At 45.1% G+C, this 19,015-nt stretch overlaps 1 protein-coding gene across 2 annotated transcripts in view; it reads right to left on the bottom strand.

Moving 5' to 3' along the window:
- The window catches only part of HECW2 (HECT, C2 and WW domain containing E3 ubiquitin protein ligase 2), a 478,030-nt gene that overhangs the window by 214,795 nt on the left and 244,220 nt on the right, over positions 1-19,015 (bottom strand). For both annotated transcript variants that reach the window (XM_083153595.1, XM_083153596.1), the window contains one exon: positions 3,724-3,858. In XM_083153595.1, the coding sequence (XP_083009721.1) occupies positions 3,724-3,858 (135 nt within the window). The remainder of the gene's footprint in view (positions 1-3,723; positions 3,859-19,015) is intronic.

The raw sequence follows: 19,015 nt of genomic DNA, 5'->3' as shown, positions 1-19,015 counted from the left end.
CAGGTGTCCTCTTTGCAGGGGGGCACCATGTTGGAGACCAGATCAGACCATTCTCCCTGAGTCCCTGTGCTATGGTTTAATCCACTTCCTTAAAAGGGATCAGGTTTTCAGCCTCTGGGCCAGTACTTTGAGTCACTTACCTGTGTCAGTGCTACAGTCCTGAGTGCCTGAGTTAACCCTTGCTATGTCTGTCCTAGTCGCTGTCACTTAAGCCTTGCAGTGCTGCCTCTGCTCACAGCTTGCCATGTGGTCGCTGACTCTGCTGCTGGAAGGTATCCCGATTCTGACAGTTACCAAAGTGTCCAGTGTTGACTTTCAGTGTCAACTACCAATGTGCAGTGTTGAGAGACAGTGCTTTAGTCTACCTCCTGGAGTGTGGTTCAGTGGCAAGGCTTCGCAGTGATTCTCAGTTGTGTTCAAGGTACCACAGTTATTCACAGTTTTGTCCCAGTTCCGCAGTTGTTCACAGTTGTCTTCAAAGTACTACAGTTGTTCACAGTTGTATCCAAGTACCGCAGTTATTCACAGTTGTCTTGAAAGTACTACAGTTGTTCACAGTTGTATCCAAGTACCGCAGTTATTCACAGTTGTCTTGAAAGTACTACAGTTGTTCACAGTTGTATACAAGTACCGCAGTTATTCACAGTTGTATCCAAGTTCCACAGTGTCTCCAAAGTACTACAGTAGTTCACAGTTGTACCAACCCTGTTTCCCCCATAATAAGACCTACCCTGATAATAAGCCCTACCCTTATTTCTGGACAATTGTTCAAAATAAGCCCTACCCCCGAAAATAAGCCCTAGCTAAATCCCCATTTTGCCCAATTCCTGCACTAAACTTCCAGCCCTCCCGCCCCCCCCTCGCATGAAATGGATTCTGCTGCTACGGTAGCAGCCCTGATACCGCTGGAGCCTCTGCTGGCATCAGAGCGGTCCCAGGGGTGCATTGCGCATGTGAGTTGTATCCAAGTACCGCAGTTATTCAGTTGTATCCAAAGTACTACAGTTGTTCACAGTTGTAGCCAAGTGCTGCAGATATTCACAGTTGTATCCAAGTGCTGCAGATATTCACAGTTGTATCCAAAGTACTGCAGTGGTTCACAGTTGTCTCCAAAGTCCTGCAGTTATTCACAGTTGTCTCCAAAGTCCTGCAGTTATTCAAAGTTGTCCCAAAAGTGTTATAGTTGTTCACAGTCGTGTCCAAGAGCCACAGTTATTCACAGTCCTGTTCAAGTGCTACCTTTATTCACAGTCATGTCCAAGAGCTACAGTTATTTACAGTCGTGTCCAAGTGCTTAAGTTATTCACAGTCATCTCCAAGCCTTCACAGTTGTCTCCCAGTCTTCACAGTTACCCACAGTCATCTCCAAGTCTTCACAGTTGTTCACAGTGCTTCAAAGTTATCCACAATCATCTTCAAGCCTTCACAGTTGTCTCCCAGTCTATTGTGCCGCATTGGGGGCTCTTCTTCCCCATCCTGCCCAAAATGTGGCTCCATGGATGGCTCTTTTCTCCACATGAAAGAATAGGGGAGAGAATGCCCTATGAAGGGATCAAGTGATTATTCACCTAGGAAAGATCCAGACAGCTCCCAAGCTGTGATAATGAGCTCATTACCTCTCAGCCTTGTGCATAATTAAGCTCACAGAAGATTGAGCTGTAAATGCACAGACTCACCACCGGAGGCCACCAGAGAGTCCAATACCAGAAACAGACTGAAATCAGCTCAAAGAGGATTGAGCTGTAATGGCACAGTCTCACCACCAGAGGCCATCAGAGTCAAATACCAAACACAGACTGAAAAAATCCCAGAACAGACACCGACACCGGGCGAAACAGACACCGGGCGACCGCCGGCAGCACAACTGTGAGCACCTCGTGCGCGCGCGTCCCCTTCCGGCATACAGATGGCGCGGGGCAGAGGATGGCGGCTGGCATCGCCATCCCCTGGATAGATAAATCCCGCTCCATCTGTATATCCACTTTTTTCCATTTTTTGGTTTATACCATATTAAAAATATGGTGGACAAACGGAATTGTAAGGTCTGGGGACCTACAAAGAAACCTTTATGTGTATGGTGCCACAATCAAACTTGTAAGTTGGGTACGTCCCCTATTTCCTGCCTCTTCACAGTGATTTTCCATTTCATCCAATTTATTCCACAGGTGGTGGTTTTCTTTCTGGAATGAAATGATATCTTTCTAGTTCATATGCATGTCATTACATATTGCCCCAATCCTACAATCCGTGTCAGTCACACTGTGAGCTGATGCAGCTGCTGTGTAATCTCAGTGACTGCTTTGGAGAGGAGAGGGGACATAGTAGTAGTGATCGCTTCCACAATATTCCTATAAGTAACAGGGGAGTTAGGGCTGCATTTTACCTGAGAAGTGTCACTGTCTCCCTGAGGAGCAGCAGACTTCTTAGACGCTGGAGAGAGGGGAGCGATGTCTGTGTCCAGCGCCATATTGGTTTCAGCTCTAGGCTTTTCATTGCATTGCTCTTCAGGCAATGTCCCCCTCTGTCCCCCCCAGAGCCAGGAACTTATCGATGCCATCTCAGTAGTGTAAGGGAGGTGAGTGAGTGGGTGGGGAGGTGGTCAGCCCAGTGCAGTGGGTTCCTTCATGGAGCAGTGGTATCAGGCTGCACGCAGCATGAGCCCTGAAGTGGAAGCCCAAGGATGACTGTGTTTGATTGCAGTGTCACAGGCTATAAGTTTGAATCCTGGCTATGTCAGCATTTTGAAACATAACAAAGGATAGTGTGACTGAACAAGTGTGAATCAAGTTAAATAAAGTTAGACAAAGAAAACAGCGACAGTCAGGTGATGTCTGGCTACAAAGAGGAGGGACTCCACAAGTGTGAGTAATTAAAATAGATAATTGACAAGTTCCACAACAGTGGCCCAAACCCTGCAGCACTGTATGCTGAGGCACACTTTGTACCAGCTTAGTTATGTCCCTGCCAAATGCTAACTCCATGTTAGATCAATGAGCAGTACATATTCTATGTGTTTCTTCATTGCTGCTAAAGTCAGTAATGCTGGTGCCTTGGTGGGACTTCAAAGTATTTGGGGAATCATTTTGCCGGTGTCCCAGCTACTGGAGAATGGCTAGGACCAAAAATTCCCCATTGCCTCCCAAGCATTGTGGCCTGATGAGGCAACATCCCATTATCTATCAATGGCCGAGAGATACTTCATCTGTAAATGTGTCACTCATCAAGCGCATTACCTGGAGGCCATAACAGAACAATACAGTGTATCGTGTGCGATCCTGCCACCCAGGAGCCCAAGTGCTCTTCGGCGGGATAACGCATGCCTTAAGGAAAGATCATAGGTGGGGAAAGGATGTCAGAGAACATTATCCAAGGATATAAGTTTACAGTATGCCACATCCATAAAGGAAGGCTAATAGGATAGGTGAGGGCAATTGCATACATTTGGGTATTCTATGGTTATCGACCACTTGATCTCCTGTCTAGTGATATTCTATTGATGGTGAATCGCGCTCATCAAGGGATACCACTGAATACCTCCATTGGACACCATCTACTGAATGTTGAATGCTGAGGTGTAACCACAATTTCAAATTATTCAGTTTTAAATGCAAGGGTCACTTAGTGAGGTTTTGAGCAATTTTCACATCAAGAATCCCTATTTGTAGTCATCATTACTTGCACACACAAAATGGCACCATATCACACACTATATTGAAGACTAACCTCCCCAGCACTGTGACTGCGCTGTCTTGTTAAATGCTGGCGATGAAGCAATGCACTGGTTGGTCTGCTGCTTTGTAATGGAAGACGAGGATCAATAAAAGTAGTGCTTCGGGAATTGTGATCTACAAAGAATGGCTGAGAAAGATAGTAAAAAACATGGATTAGTTACTTATAGATATAAGAGTAAGAAATACGCGTACTTTGCAGATGATCATACAGATGTGTCCACAAACATCTAGTCTCCTTGCTCGTTAAACAGCCATTCTTGTTGCAGTAGGTGTTGGAGTGACTCAGTAGTGCCAAGCATATTTAAGAGTGACTTTTCTATTACAATGCTGATTATTTGCAGAGGGATGTAGATACTGTAGGACTCCCAAGCAGCTTATTTTGATAAAAATGATAGCACACATAATATACTGTAAGTATGCCACTTATCATTGTAATCAACAGAAGATGCTTATGAATCCAAATTTGCACTGCTTTGCTTATAAGACTCATTATAATGGAAAAAGTTGCACACAATGACGCTAGGAGTCACACGGAACTCGCACATTATGTGTATTGTAACGAGACTTCTAGCCCACGGAGGAGAGATGTACGTGGACATGCCAGCATTGCTACATTGTTGCAGTACGGATGATGTAATAGTTCATGCGTTCAATTCCCACCATGGTCCTCCCAACTGTGCAGAGTCTGTATATTCTCAATATGCCTTTGTACATTTCCTATCATATATAATCGCATGCGGCCAAAAAATCGCATGCGATGCGACCAACGCGATTACCGCGATTTTACATAGGGAACAATGTTAAATGGCCCAATTGACCCGATTTTACATAGGGAACAATGTTAAATAGCCCACAGACCCCAAATAGCCACCCTGAAGTGTGAAATGTCCCCCCTCAATTGTTCACGCCACCCCACGATCAACGTCAACCCGAAGCGTGGCGAGCGCAGCGAGCCCGCGAGGGGCGGCGGTACGCATCCTCCGACCTTTTCATACCCCCACTATCCACGTTGACGTGGAGTTGAGAATAGAAAGTGTGGCGAGCACAGCGAGCCACCGAGCCCGAAGCGTGGCGAGCGCAGCAGATACCTTCACAGGTATCCGCGTCCCCTCGCGGGCTTCACAGGTATCCGCGTGCGCTCGCCTCGCTGCGCTCGCCACACTTTCTATTCTCAACTCCACGCCGACGTGGATAGTGGGGGTATGAAAAGGTCGGAGGACGCGTACCGCCGCCGCTCGCCACGCTTCGGGTTGACGTTGATCGTGGGGTGGCGTTAACAATTGGGGGGGCCATTTCAAACTTCAGGGTGGCTATTTGGGGTCTGTGGGCCATTTTTACATTGTTCCCTATGTAAAATCGGGTCAATAGGGCCATTTAACATTGTTCCCTATGTAAAATCGCGGTAATCGCGTCGGTCACATCGCATGCGATTTTTTGGCCTCATGCGATGCGACCGACGCGATTTACATTTTAACATGCATTTCTATGTAAAATCGCGGGCGTCGCATCGCATGCCATTATAATGGCATGCGATGTACATGCGATGCCCGCGATGGGCGCCCTTCTAGGTAAAGAGTACCAAATATACTGCTAAATTAATTGGATCACAACATACAGGGAAGCAATGTTTAGGTGCTGCGCAAAAGCACATGCATTTATGTACATGTGCAGCAGACACGGCAAATTTATTATTCGCCAGCCCGTTCGCACGCAGCAGGTTGGACGTTGGGCATGGGGCAGAAGACATGGGTGGCACCCATGGGAACACCCAGCATTTCATGGGTGTCCCCATGAAAATGCTGGGCATTCCCATGGTAATTCGCCTATGATGCGGTGACAGGGGTGGGCAGCTAATGCTCAGCTGCTAATCCTCTTCCCGTACAAGGTAGCTGCAAAAATAGATTTGCGAGCATTTTAGAAATCAGTCACACACACATAAGCTGGGAATGGATGTTTATGCAAAACATCCAATCGCATGCTTGCGGATGAAATGTGCATGCTTGCGGCAGCCAGTCGTCCAGGCGGCATTTACTTGACTCGCAAAGCTGCAAAATTTCAAAGCTTTGCGAATCAATCAGAATGACCTCCTATGGGTCCTATATAAATAACTGGTGATAAATAATTTTAATAAAGTATATGATGGAATTAATGTTATCTGACATCAAGCCAATGTATACTAACATCTAGTGAAGTGGTCAGTGAAGACAAGATTAGAGGTCTGATTCTAAGTTGCACACTGCTTTAGCATCTGTTGTCGAAGTCGAAAGCGCGACTATATTTCAATCCCAGCAGAAGTCCTTCCCCTGGTGTACAAGCTTATGTATGAATGTGCTAGGATGGAGATGCTGTAACACCACTTGGTATACATCCATTAGTTACACTGTCTAAATGTGCACCAGCCCCAGGGTAGGTGCATATTCTCCATCTGCGTATGGCATTCAATATACAGTATGTTATAAGGCATCTGTGTTCAACCACTTTAGAACCACTGGAAAAATGTGCACATTAGACTGACCTGGACTTTGCAAAAGCCTTTGATACTGTGTCACATATGAAGTTGATCAACAAAATGGATGATTTGGCCAAAATTTACTAAGGTGCCAATTTTCATTCAATGTCATCCGGGTTGGTGTTTTAATGGCATCAAATGAATTTGCCACTTTTTGGTTGTTTTGTCCAAATGAAAATGCAATATTTACAAAGCTGCCAATTTGATGCTATTAATGTTTTCCGATGCCTTTTAAATTCATAGACATTTCATGGCATATGTATTTGTCTTCAAATTTGAACCTACTAACATATTTCACATCTGACACCGGGACTGATACTAGTTTGCTCGGTAAGCTGTGAAGATCTTACCTTACCCAGCACCAGAGAGACCGCCCCATTGAATAAGTGGTAAGGTGCAGAGTGCGGTAAGGCATGAAGTGTTTTTTTTGTTTGTGTTTTATTTTTCTTTGTTTTGTGAGTGGAAGGGGTGTGGGCCATGTCTGGCAGTGAGAGCATCAGGCTGGGGAGGGTGATCAGCAGGTTGAGTAGGCAGTCTCATCTACAGAAGAGACTGCTGGTCCCTCTCATGGTTGGCCCAGGAGCAGGGGATAACAGAACATGAAATTCAAGAGAACATGGACCTGGTCACAGAGCTAATGAAGCATCACCAAAAAAACATTACTAGTGTTCTTAGTAAGGTTTTGAAAATGATGCACCATATTGATTTCTGTTTAGACAGTTTTGGAGCAGTGATGCAGTCACTTACCCAGCACTCACCCCTCTGCTATTAAACGGGCCTCAAATCTGTCATAGAGGGCATACTGAGCCAAGGTAATCTGCAAACACACTCATCATTTTTAGGTTTCTATCACAGGCCACCTGCATGTTGGTATTGGTGCATGATGAAGATTGAGGAAGGCTCTATGGCTACCTCTGGGTGATCTTAGCTATATGTGTGTTCAATATATTGCACCGAGTACATTAGTTTTCCAGTCTGATGAGGTCATACAGAAGGAATATGCTGTCATCATCCAGCATTGTGTTACAACGCTCTCTAAATAAACAAGTCCTACGAAGCCTTCACGGTACTTGCACAAGCTGCTGATCATGTACAGTTTGCTAAACAGGCTGTCTTCTTCTATGATGCTGGCAGTGCATCAGGTATCCCACAGCCCCAAGTAGCCCTATATTGTAGCTAAAATGCAGAGCAGTGTGTGCATGTGCCTGTGTGTGTGTGTCCTTATTGGGCTTTTATAAGGCACACACTTGGTTGCTAAATGATTTACTATTAGTTCCAAATGTCAAACTCTTCATAAAAAGATGGTCCGGTGGAAATTCGTATTTCCATACAAATCTAACGGTTTACAATCTGAAATAGGACACAATATGTAGGAGATGTGAAATATGAATTAATAGTACATTTGCCGATACCATCAATTTCTATCAATGGTGTACTTATTTATATAGCCACATTCATATGAAGTTGCCATTCATAAAACATCAATTCGAACAAATTAAGCAGTTTGTAAATTTGCCCATTGAGACGTGGCCATGATCAAATGGGTATGGAATTGGATAAGTGCATTCATACCCATCTGATCTTAGTAAATTTTCTTATTTTAGTCTAGCGGGACAAATTTGTAGCTGGGCAAAAAACGGGCTGCAGATAGACAACAGAGTAGTGGTAAACTGTACATTTCAGGTTGGATACCTGTCCTAAGTGGCATACTACAGGGAATGACACTAGGACCGATTCTATTTAACATAATAATTAATGATAAAGAGGAGAGAATACTAAGAAAATTATGCATCTTTGCTGATGACACAAAACTGTGCAAGGTGATTAGAACAGAGGGATTTAAGAAAAACTAGATGAGTGGGCAAAAAAATAGAAAATGAGGTTCAATGTTGATAAATGTAAGGTTATCTTTTTTGGGAGACATAACCAGTGTGCTACTTACAATATAAATGGGATAGAAATGGGTAAATCAGAGTTGGAAAAAGATCTGCCGTAGAAGTCCAAATCGACGAAAAACTGGGGGTCAGTAGTGTCATGAAGCAACCAATAAGGTCAACAAGATACTAGCCTGTATAAAAAGGGGAATGGAAGCTAGGGAAGCCAAAATAATTATGTAAATGTAAAATACACTGGTTAGACGTCATCTAGAATTTGGAGTACAATTCTTGGCTCCTCACTACAAAAGAAACGATTTAGAACTGGAAAAAATGCAGAGAATGGCAACCAAGATAATAAACGGGTTGAAACCATTAAGCTATGAGGACAGTTTAGCCAACTTTTAAATTTACCCAGGAATAGAGACATTTATGGGAAATATTTCATATATATATATATATATATATATATATATATATATATATATATATTTCCGATTCACAGCGCACGCATCCCTCAGAATCAGTTGCCGGGTCGCCCGTCCAAAAGTGATTATATATTTTGCGATGGGGACTGCACACACCGGTCCTTGTCTCTGCAAATAAATGACGCCGACCACAGGGGTCTTTTGCCAAAAGACCCCTGTGGTCGGCGTCATTTATTTGCAGAGACAAGGACCGGTGTGTGCAGTCCCCATCGCAAAATATATATATATATATATATATATATATACTATATAACGAACTGTCAGACAGACTATTTACTTTGAGATCGGAGACCAGGACACGTGGGCATGCAATCAGGCTGGAGGAGAGAAGATTTCGTACCCTGTGAAGGAAAGCCTTTTTTATGGTCAGGGCAGTAAACGTATGGAACTCAATAAATACATTTAAAATTAAGGTTGGACAAGCATGTATTGGATCAAAACATCCAAGGGTACCACCAATAAACAGAATTTAGCCCAATAGTAGATTTAAAGTAAAAAAATTCAAACGGGTATTTAACATCTAGACAATACCCTCTAAAGGGTCCTGAAAATTTTTGAACTTTATGGATGTAAGTCTGCTTTTAACCTAAACTATGTTACTATGACAAATCTTTTGCATATAAATAGCTACCAACTATTATGACAGGGATATCCTTGCTACTGAAACTGCTGCTAGAACTGAGCCACGAACTGAACCCTAACTCTGTTAATCCCTCCAGAGGCTAAAAGATCCAGATCTAATACTTCCCCATTAATAGTCACATTTGGAGGGGCGAAATAAGTCTGCCCACACTCCGGTGCCACCAGGTCTTATGTGGGACAAGCTGCCTAACACCTCCAAAGAGGACAAGAGGTGAAGCTAACTAAATGCAGCTTGAAAGATGGAAGATCAAAATAAACGTGGCCCTGCTCTACAGGTTAAGGATCCTCCAGCAGTACCACTCAGTACCAGTAGCAATTGCAGGAGTCTCTCCACCCCCAGGGTGAGTCTTTTGCGACTAATCACTACTCAATGCTATACATGGTATACACCAAACCTAACAATCCATCTATGTACAACAATGCATGAAGATGGAAAAGAGAGAGAACACTTACAGTATCTCCACCTCCTGAGGAAATTGAGGGAAGTAGGACTGATCCAGGGGTACACCAGGAGCATGCAGTCCTTGGGTGAAAAGGAGACTGACCACTGCTGCAGAACTCGGGAGCATGCTGACGGGCAAGTTGTGGCTGTGAGTATATCCAACGTCCTCCAGGAGGCAGCCGGGGAACTTATTCGAAAATAGCCACCGACCCAATAAGTGCACTAAAGTCCCTGTGACGTCAGCTGCCCTAGTCATCCGATAGAGTGAGTGCTGGCACCTGACCGGAAGTCAGGTTCTGCTGCCAGGCAACAACCCTGACACTTCTGCCTGTCCTTGGACCAGATGCCTTTGCCTGGCCCACGTGCAGCCGAATGTCCTGGGGTAGCCCATGAAATCTGAAAGGACAGCAAGTCCCCTTGCCGAAAGAAGTTTCTCCAACAGTATAAAATGAACCATTTTGCTAAAGTGATCAACTATCACCTAGAAACAGGAATACCCAGAAGATCTCGGCAGATCCACTATGCAATCCATCAAAATATGGGTCCATGTTTTCTCAGGAATAGCTAATGGATGTATTATGCCAAATTGCAGACCTGGGAATTCTTACTCCTAGCACAGATTTTACATAAAGCAATTAATATTCTCATGTCTTGTAATATGGTTGGCCACCATACAGACTGAGGGAGAAAATCCATAGTCTTAGAAATATCTGGATTAACTACCATCCTGGAACCATGGAACTCCCCCCAAAAAAATTCCCGGAATTTCTTCAGAACAAATAATCTAGACAGAGTGCTAAGAGGTGCTTGATCTTGCATCCCCCTCACCTGGGAAAACAAATCCTGAACCATACCCATAAGTATACATGAAGAGGGGAGAATGGGAACCAAATACCTGCTTACTCTCTTGAGTGGCAGAAAAACTACGGGATAACGCATCAGCCTTAATGTTCTTAGAGCCTGAACGATAAGTAATAATAAAGTTGAAGCATGCAAAAATCAATGCCCATCGGGCTTGCCTGGCCTTCAGCCTCTTGGCCGATTCAAGGTACGCAAGATTCTTATTGTCTGTGAGAATTGTGACACAGAACTTATCATGCTCCAACCAGTGCCTCCACTTCTCAAAGCACACTTAATAGCCAACAATTCACAATTGCCCATGTTAGTCTTTGCTGGTGAACATTTGCTTGAATAAAAGGCATAGGGGTGGAGCTTGCCATCTTGCTTTCTATTTTGAGACAAAACTGCTCCAATGCCAACCTCCGAGGCATCTACTTCGACCACAAATAAAAGGTCAGGATACAGATGACACAACACCCCCACAGACGTAAATGCATTTTTCAACTTACTGAAGGCCTGTTGAGCCTCCAAAGACCAGTTCCTGGTATCAGCGCCTTTTTTAGTAAAAGCCACTATCGAGGCTACAATATCAGAAAAAGAAGGAATAGTTTGCAAAGCTCAGGAATCTTTGCACAGCCTTCAAGCTGGTTGGCTGTACCAAATCCAGAACTACTTGCACTTTAGAAGGATCCACTTCAAAACCCCCAGCAAAAATAATATAACCCAAGAATGCAACTTTAGGAACTTCAAATTCGCAATTTTCTAGTTTAGCGTAAGTTTCTCAAAAATCGATTTTACGTGAGTACTACGATCTTTCATGTCCTTGGATTAAATGAAAATATCATCTACTGTAGAGAGAGTACCACAAATCAACCCAAAAACTTCTGTAAGACATCACCAAATACTCCTAGTGACTCGAATGAGTATTAAAGGTGGTCTCACTCATCACCTGTAACAAACTGAGGTCCTGTTACTACCAACTCGGGAATTGGCTCGACCTGACACAGGGGCGCGGAGTCTAACCGTGTCGAGGGCTTTCTGACAGTGACCCTTCCAAGCGGGATTTGGGCTTCGGCGGCACCTGACACGTCGGTCACAGCCCCCTGGTCAGGTTTCCCGTGTGAGTTGGAAGTAGCTTGTGGAATATGGAGCGTGGTCGTCAAGCCGGGTCGGTAACAGGTGAGCAGATACGGTACCAAGGTATGCAGCAACGAAAGGTCAGGCCTTGTCATACACAGGAAGGGACAGTTCACAGTACACTGGGATGAGGCAGAAGAAAGGTCACTGGACAAGCTGAGATCAAACACCGGATAACACAGGTCAGGAACCCAGGCAAAGAAAGACCACACATCTCCCTTTAGGCAATTTAGCTCCTTGCATCAAATTGATGGCACAGTCATATGGCCTATGGGCTGGAAGATTATTAGCATCTTTTTTCAAAAAGACATCAGCAAGCTCAAAATAAAGTAAAAGAAACCCTGGGAGTACAGGCTGAACCACCCAAAATGGGAGGTTAACACAATTTTGAAAACAAGTCTCTCCCCAATGTAAAATCTTCCCAGAACTCCACTCAATAGTGGGATTATGCTATCTAAACCAAGGTAAACCTAATACTACTGAAGCAATGGGACTGTTAATTACCAAAAAAGATATCCTTTCATAATGCACTGCTCCAACCGAGAGTTCAAGAACAGCAGTCTGATATCTAACCTGACCCTGGGGAAAAAAGGGACTGCATGGGAACCTGAAGGGCTTTAACAAACTCAATATCTACGAAGTTCCCTGCTGCCCCACTTTCAATGAAGGCAAATGATTCCTTACTTAATCCCTGAAAGGTAATCCTAACAGGTACTAGAATAGAGGGTACTTGTTTCTTAGCAGGGCGCCCACTAAGCTATTTGCTTAGTGGGCTATTCTGCGTAGTGAAATCGCATCACATCGCATAGCTTTTTGTGCCTTGCGATGTGTGCAATGCAATCTCAGTAGTTAATTTAGTTAATTTATTCACTGCACCCTGAGTGAAATCGCATCGCAGATGAGATGAGATGAGATCTCAGTAGTTAATATGGTAAAACACCTAAAACAGCACAACTCTCCACATCACCCCAAAGCGTGGTGAGCGCAGCGGAAAGCATCCTCCGACCTTTTCATACCCCCACTATTCACGTTGGCATGGAGTTGATCTTATATAGTGTGACGAGCACAGCGAGCCACCAAGCCCAAAGCGTAGCGAGGGTACGCGGATTACTTTACATGTATTTTGCGTCCGCTCGCCACGCTTCGGGCTTGCCACACTATATAAAATCAGCTAGGGGTATGAAATGGTCGGAGGATGCGTTCCGCCACCCCTCGCGGGGCTCGCCACACATCGGGGTGACGTGGAGAGTGGTGCTGTTTTAGGTGTTTTACCATATTAACTACTGAGATCTCATCTATCACATCTCACGCAACAAAAAAGGGCCATGCGATGCGATTTCACTCAGGGTGCAGTGAATAAATAAACTAAATTAACTACTGAGCGTACGTAGGAAATCTGGGCGCCCTGCTAGGAAACAAGTACCGAATAGAGTTTTCAGGAGAAAAAGAAGAGAGTCCTGAAAAGATTCTCACTGTGTCCTTCAGACCTTAAGGTTTCCCATCTTCTGGGGACAATTTCTGAACCATATGCCCCGTATTACCACAGTAAAGACATAAGACAGATGTCGGACGATGGGCTTATTCCTGAGGAGGCAATCGCCCAGGCACGATCTGATTTGGTTCTTCCACTGAGTAGGTAACCTCTGGACAGAATTTTTCTTTAGACCGAACTGGGGATTCTCTCTCCGAGCAACATTTCCAAATACGTCTATCTACCTTGATGACACGTTGCATCAGATCATCAAGGTCTGCAGGGGCTGGACACTGCACCAAATAGTCCTTTATCTGATCGGCCAAACCTCACCAGAACTAACTCCATTCCAGGTGGAGTCAATAGCACTCCTACGAAAGCTCCATGCAATACACCTCTGCAGACCATTGACCCTGTTTTGGAGACCTCAAATGAGTTTCAACTTAAGCCACCTTATCTAAATCATCATATACAGTAACACTCCTAATACCTTAAAAAAAAGTGGCAACAGAACGAAGGGCTGGACAGCCAGAATGTAATCCAAATGCCCAGGTCTGGGGATCACCCTGCAGGAGGGAGATAACAATCTTAACTCGCTGAACCTCTGTCTCTTAATGGTTGGGGTTTAAGGGGAAAATGAACCCCTATCACAAAAGGAGGAGTCGTAGAACAGGACTCCTCTTGTGAATTTACATGCAGAGTCAATTCCTGCAGTTGATGGCTTACAGTATCTGATGGATCTGTTCATCAAAAACCTGAGCCTTAGTCTTGGAGGCAGGATCCATCCTGCTATGGGGGAATCAAAGCAAACTACTGTACTGTATGTATCTTTTGTATAGCCAGTTACAATGTTACAACTCAGGGATATCCTTGCCACTGATACTGCTGCTAGAATCAAGCCACCTAACTCAGTTAATCCCTCCAGAGGCTAAAGGCACCTGCAGAGCTGAAAGTTCACCTTTAATAGCCATGTTTGGATGTGCAAATTAAGTCTGCCCCAACTTGTGGGACAAGGTGCCTACCACCTCCAAAGAGGACAAGAGGTTATGCTAACTAAAGGCTGCTTGAAAGATGGAAGGACAAAACAAATGTGGTCCTGCTGTCCTCCACAGGCTAAGGCTCCTCCAGCAGTAGCAATCGCAGAAGTCTCTCCAGCCCCAGGGTGAGTCTATTGTGACTAACCACAATACTCAATGGTATACCCCAAACCTAACATAAATGCAACAATGCATGAATATGTAAAAGAGAGAGAACACTTATGTCCACCTCCTGAGGTAGTGGAGGGAAGTGGGACTGATCCATGCAGTCCTGGGGTGAACATGAGACTGGCCACTGCTGCCAAACTCGGGAGCACACTGACAGGCAAGCTGTGGCTGTGAACCATATTTGATCCTTATTTTTTGTAAGGATATAAATATGTCTATCCCAATCATGTTTAAATTGTACTCCTGTATTTGCCTCTACCACCTCTGATGGGAGGCTATGCCACTTATCTACTACTCTTTCTGTGAAGTAATTCTGCCTCAAATTTCCCCTGAATCTTCCTCCCTCTAGTCTTAGTGCATGTCCTCTTGTTCTGCTGCTCCTCTTCCTGTGAAGAATGTCTCCCACCTGTACCTTATTAAAGCCCTTGATATATTTGAAAGTGTCTATCATGTCCCTCCTTTCACTTCGCTGCTCCAAAGTATAAATATTAAGATTTTTAGTCTTTCCTGATACGTTTTGTGATGTAGGCCATGCACCATTTTAGTTGACCTTCTATGTACAGTCTCTAATGTATTTATATACTTCTGGAGATATGGCCTCCAGAAATTAACACATTACTCTAGATGAGGTCGTACCAATGACCTATACAGTGGCATTATTACTTCTTTCTTTCTACTGCTGATACCTCTTCTTATGCAACCAAGCATCTGACTTGCCTTCTTCATTGCTTTGTTACATTGCCTACCTGCCTTTAAGTCCCCTGAAATAGTGACACCTAGATCCCTCTCTTCCTCAGTAGTTTCCATTAAAGTGTCATTTATACTATATTCAGTCTTTGGATTTTTGAGACCCAAGTTCATGATTTTGCATTTTTTGTCATTAAACTGTAGTTGCCATGCTCTTGACCATTCCTCTAATCTACCTACAGTAGATCATCAATTATTTGTTTTACCCCTCCTGGTGTGTCTACCCTGTTGCATACTGTATCTTTGTGTCATCTGCAAAAAGGCACAAGTTCAGAACAGTATACTTCTGGCAAACCCAAAAAATAAAGGATGCTGTTTCTCTGGGGTAAGAAACAGACTTGGAGTCAGGGCAACTCACTTGGAGGTCGAAAATGAATATACAATAACGGTGTATAATATATAAAAAATTATAGGTGATTCATCGTGCCTTACATCGTTGTAAGGGGCTCCACCCCCTTAAACTGTTACAGCCTTTATTGCGTGAAATATGGTTTTTGCAGGAGGGGCGGGTGGGGAAATACTGGTACTGTGTGAGGTGTGTGTGTGGGGTTTACTGAGGTGGATGTGGGGTTGGTGGAGTTGCGGGTGTGTCGGTGTGCTGGGTGGATGAGGATTGGGTGCGAGGGTGTCGTGTGTGGGGGAGGTTGATTGGAGGTTGATTGGGTGTAGTGTGGGAGTTGCAGGTGCGGGGGTTGAGTGAGGAGCAGTTGTGGGGGTGCTGTGGGACCGATGGTGGTATTGTGGGGGAGGTATTGGTGTGTAGGTGGGTGCAGTGGGCATGATGTGGTTTATAGTGGCTGTCAGAATATGCTGGAGCTTATAGTAGTTGTCAATGGACATGCTGGGGGTTGTAGTGGCTGTCAGCGGGCATGCTGTGGGTTGTAGTGGTTGGCATTGGGAACATTAGGGCTTGTAGTGGCTGGCAGTAGGCATGCTGGGGGTTGTAGTGATTGGCATTGGGCACATTAAGGTTTGTAGTGGTTGGCAGTGGGTATGCAGGTGCTTGTGGTGGTTGGCAGTGGGCATGCTAGGGCTTGTAGTGGATGGCAGTGGCCATGTTGGGGCTTGTAGTAGATGACAGTGGGCATGCTGGAGCTTGTAGTGACTGGCAGTGGGCATTGTGGGGCTTGTATTTGCTGTCATTGGACACATTAGGGCTTGCAGTGGCTGGCAGGGCATTCTGGGACTTGTAACATACAAGTATATTTTTGGATTGTGGGAGGGGGATGTATATGATCGGTGGTGGAAATGCCAAATACAGGCACAGAAATCCCTATGGAGGTAATACTGAGCAATCAGGTAAGTATATTTACCTCCCCCCCCAGCCTAACCCTCCTTAATAGTGCCTAACCCTGTACCCCGCTGGCTAAACCTAACTGTCACCACACTGCAGCCTAATCCACTGTTATTTCCACAGCCAGGCACTCTTGTCTGACAAACCAGTAACACACACACGCAGGTGATCTGCACAGTGACGCTCTCCTCTCACAGTGGTAATGCACACACAGGAGGTGAAATAGACACAAAAAGGGACACGCACATAAATGAAGGGGACACTCACACACACACACACACACAGGATACACACAGAGAAGGATACACACAGTTGACACACAAGTTGTAAATCCCTCCCCTGCCTCCTCTCTCTCGCCCCTCCTACCCCCTCCTCTCTCCTCTTTCTACCTACCTCCCTCTTCTCTTCTCTCTGCCTCTATCTACTTCATCTCTGACTTTCTACTTGCACCCTCCCTCTCTCTTCCTTATATGTTCTCCCTCTCTCACCGTCGGCAGGAGATCATGGCGCAGCGCCATGAGGATGAGGCAAGGCGGAGCAGTTCCGCCTAGTCCGCCAGCCATTCGGTTGCGGCGGCTGCTGATTGGCTGCTGGACTGCGAGCACGGCAGGCACGATATTTGAAATAGCTGCAGGTGGCGTCTTTGCAGCGCTCTGGCTGTCACTCCGAAATAAACCCTCTCCGACCGATCGCCCCCATACTTCCATCTCCCCCCCTCACCCTCCATCACTCCCGTGGACCATCAAGTGGGAGCTGCGAAGTTGGGAGGCCGGCTCTGGTGCTCCCTTGGGTGGCAGGACCTGAGTTTCCGGAGGTGTCCGTCTGGGCCGCCCGCCTCCTCCGCCTTATGGTGCGCTGCCTGCTGCACACTCTATTGTTCTGCTGCTGCTTGTGATATGCGCAGCGGGACCCCCACAACCTCCGCTGGCCTCCACACAGACTAACAGCGGCCAACTTGACCATCGACCTCCGGCACCCTGCCATTCTGCATGTCTCTGCTCTCAGGAGTGGATGAGTGCCTTCAGCCCTGCTTATTTTCTCCCCCTCTCCAGCAAGCTGCATGTCAGTAAACTTGCAGGGCCTCCAGCCCTGCTTATTCTCTACCACTCCCCAGCAAGCTGCATGTCAGTAAACCTGCAGGGCCTATACCCACCAATAGAAATTAGCAGTCTGCTGCATGATCCTTCCTGCAAACCAGCTTTAATGTAAAGCTACTGAAGGTGGGTTTGCATCATAAATACAAGAGACTACCTCCATGTTTATTGAAATTATTCTCCCTATACTACCTGCCTGTATTTGTGTATATAACAGAAGAAATAGCCGCAGGCGTAACTGCTCCAGCCTCCTGCTCGCCTCATCCTCATGTCACTGCTGGTCTCTAGCTGGCTGTTTGTTTCACGGCAGCGCCATGATCTCCTGCTGACGGTCCCCTCCAGTGTCCAGGTTGCAAAGCAAAATACTCTGCCCGGCTCTAGCTGCCAGCCTGTGCCTGCATGCATTCCCCTTGGCAATGAGCATTTGCCCTCCCTCTTGGCACTGTCCATATTGTCCCTATTTTTTTTTAATTGTCAAGTCATGGCCTAACATGTAATGGGCATGTAGTATACTATGTAATGGGTGTGTGAGGTATAATAGGCATTACGGTGTAATTTATTGGCGCGCACCTGGACGTTGTCCTTGTCCCTGTTGTCGTTATTATTTTTTTAATTGTTGCGCCCTGGCATAACGTGTAATGGGAATGTGGTATAATGTGGGTGTGTGATGTGCAATAGGCATTATGGTGTAATTTATTCCAGATTATCCCTATATTGTTTTTTTTTTACATTTTCTAGTCATAGCATAACGTGTAATGGGCATTGCGGTGTGTGACATAATGTATAATGCGCATCACAGTGTTTGGCGTACTGGGCATCACGGTGTGTGGCATAACATGTAATGGGCATTACAGTGTGTGAGGTAATGTGAATGTGGCATTACCGTGTGCAAAATCAAGAATAGATTTGAAACAAATGTTAAAAAAAACATGATAAGGCGGGTCAAGGAGTGTGGCTGGGGGCAGGTCAGTGGGTGGGCTGTGGGTGTGTCAAGGGGCGGGCCACTGTCCGGTAATTTCTTAACACATAGCTGGTAACCCTACCACCTACAACAGCTGTCCTATGTCAATACAACTCCCCACTACTTGTCCTGTAGCCATATTACTATTACATCTCTGGATGGCAATAAGAAGTATTAGCGCTGTATATATGTATGTGAGGGTGGGAGCAGTAGGCAGAAGTTTTGACTAAATAAATATATATATATAAATAAACGTACTACTACTACTACTACTAGGGTGCCAAGAAACCTTGCACCGGCCCTCACTATGTGTATATTATCTACCACAAAGGGCTTTCTCTACTGTGGCATATGTAAAAATATAGTCCTCAACTATCTGAACTCAGCTGCCAAAATTATACCTCAATTTGAACTAAGCATATTTAAATGTGTTTGCACCTAAATTACATATCACACTGTATTATGTTTGCAATGGGATACGGTCGAAAGGTCGATAGTAATTAGGTTGACATGGGTCTAGGTCGACATGGCTGAAGGTCGACAGGAGTGTAGGTTGATATGGGACATGGTCGGCACATGC

The sequence above is a fragment of the Crinia signifera genome, chromosome 7 (genome assembly GCF_055691185.1).
Source record: "Crinia signifera chromosome 7, ASM5569118v1, whole genome shotgun sequence".
NCBI lineage: Eukaryota > Metazoa > Chordata > Amphibia > Anura > Myobatrachidae > Crinia > Crinia signifera.
Note: the sequence above shows the minus strand (reverse complement) of the source record. Positions and strands in the feature narration are given on the sequence as shown.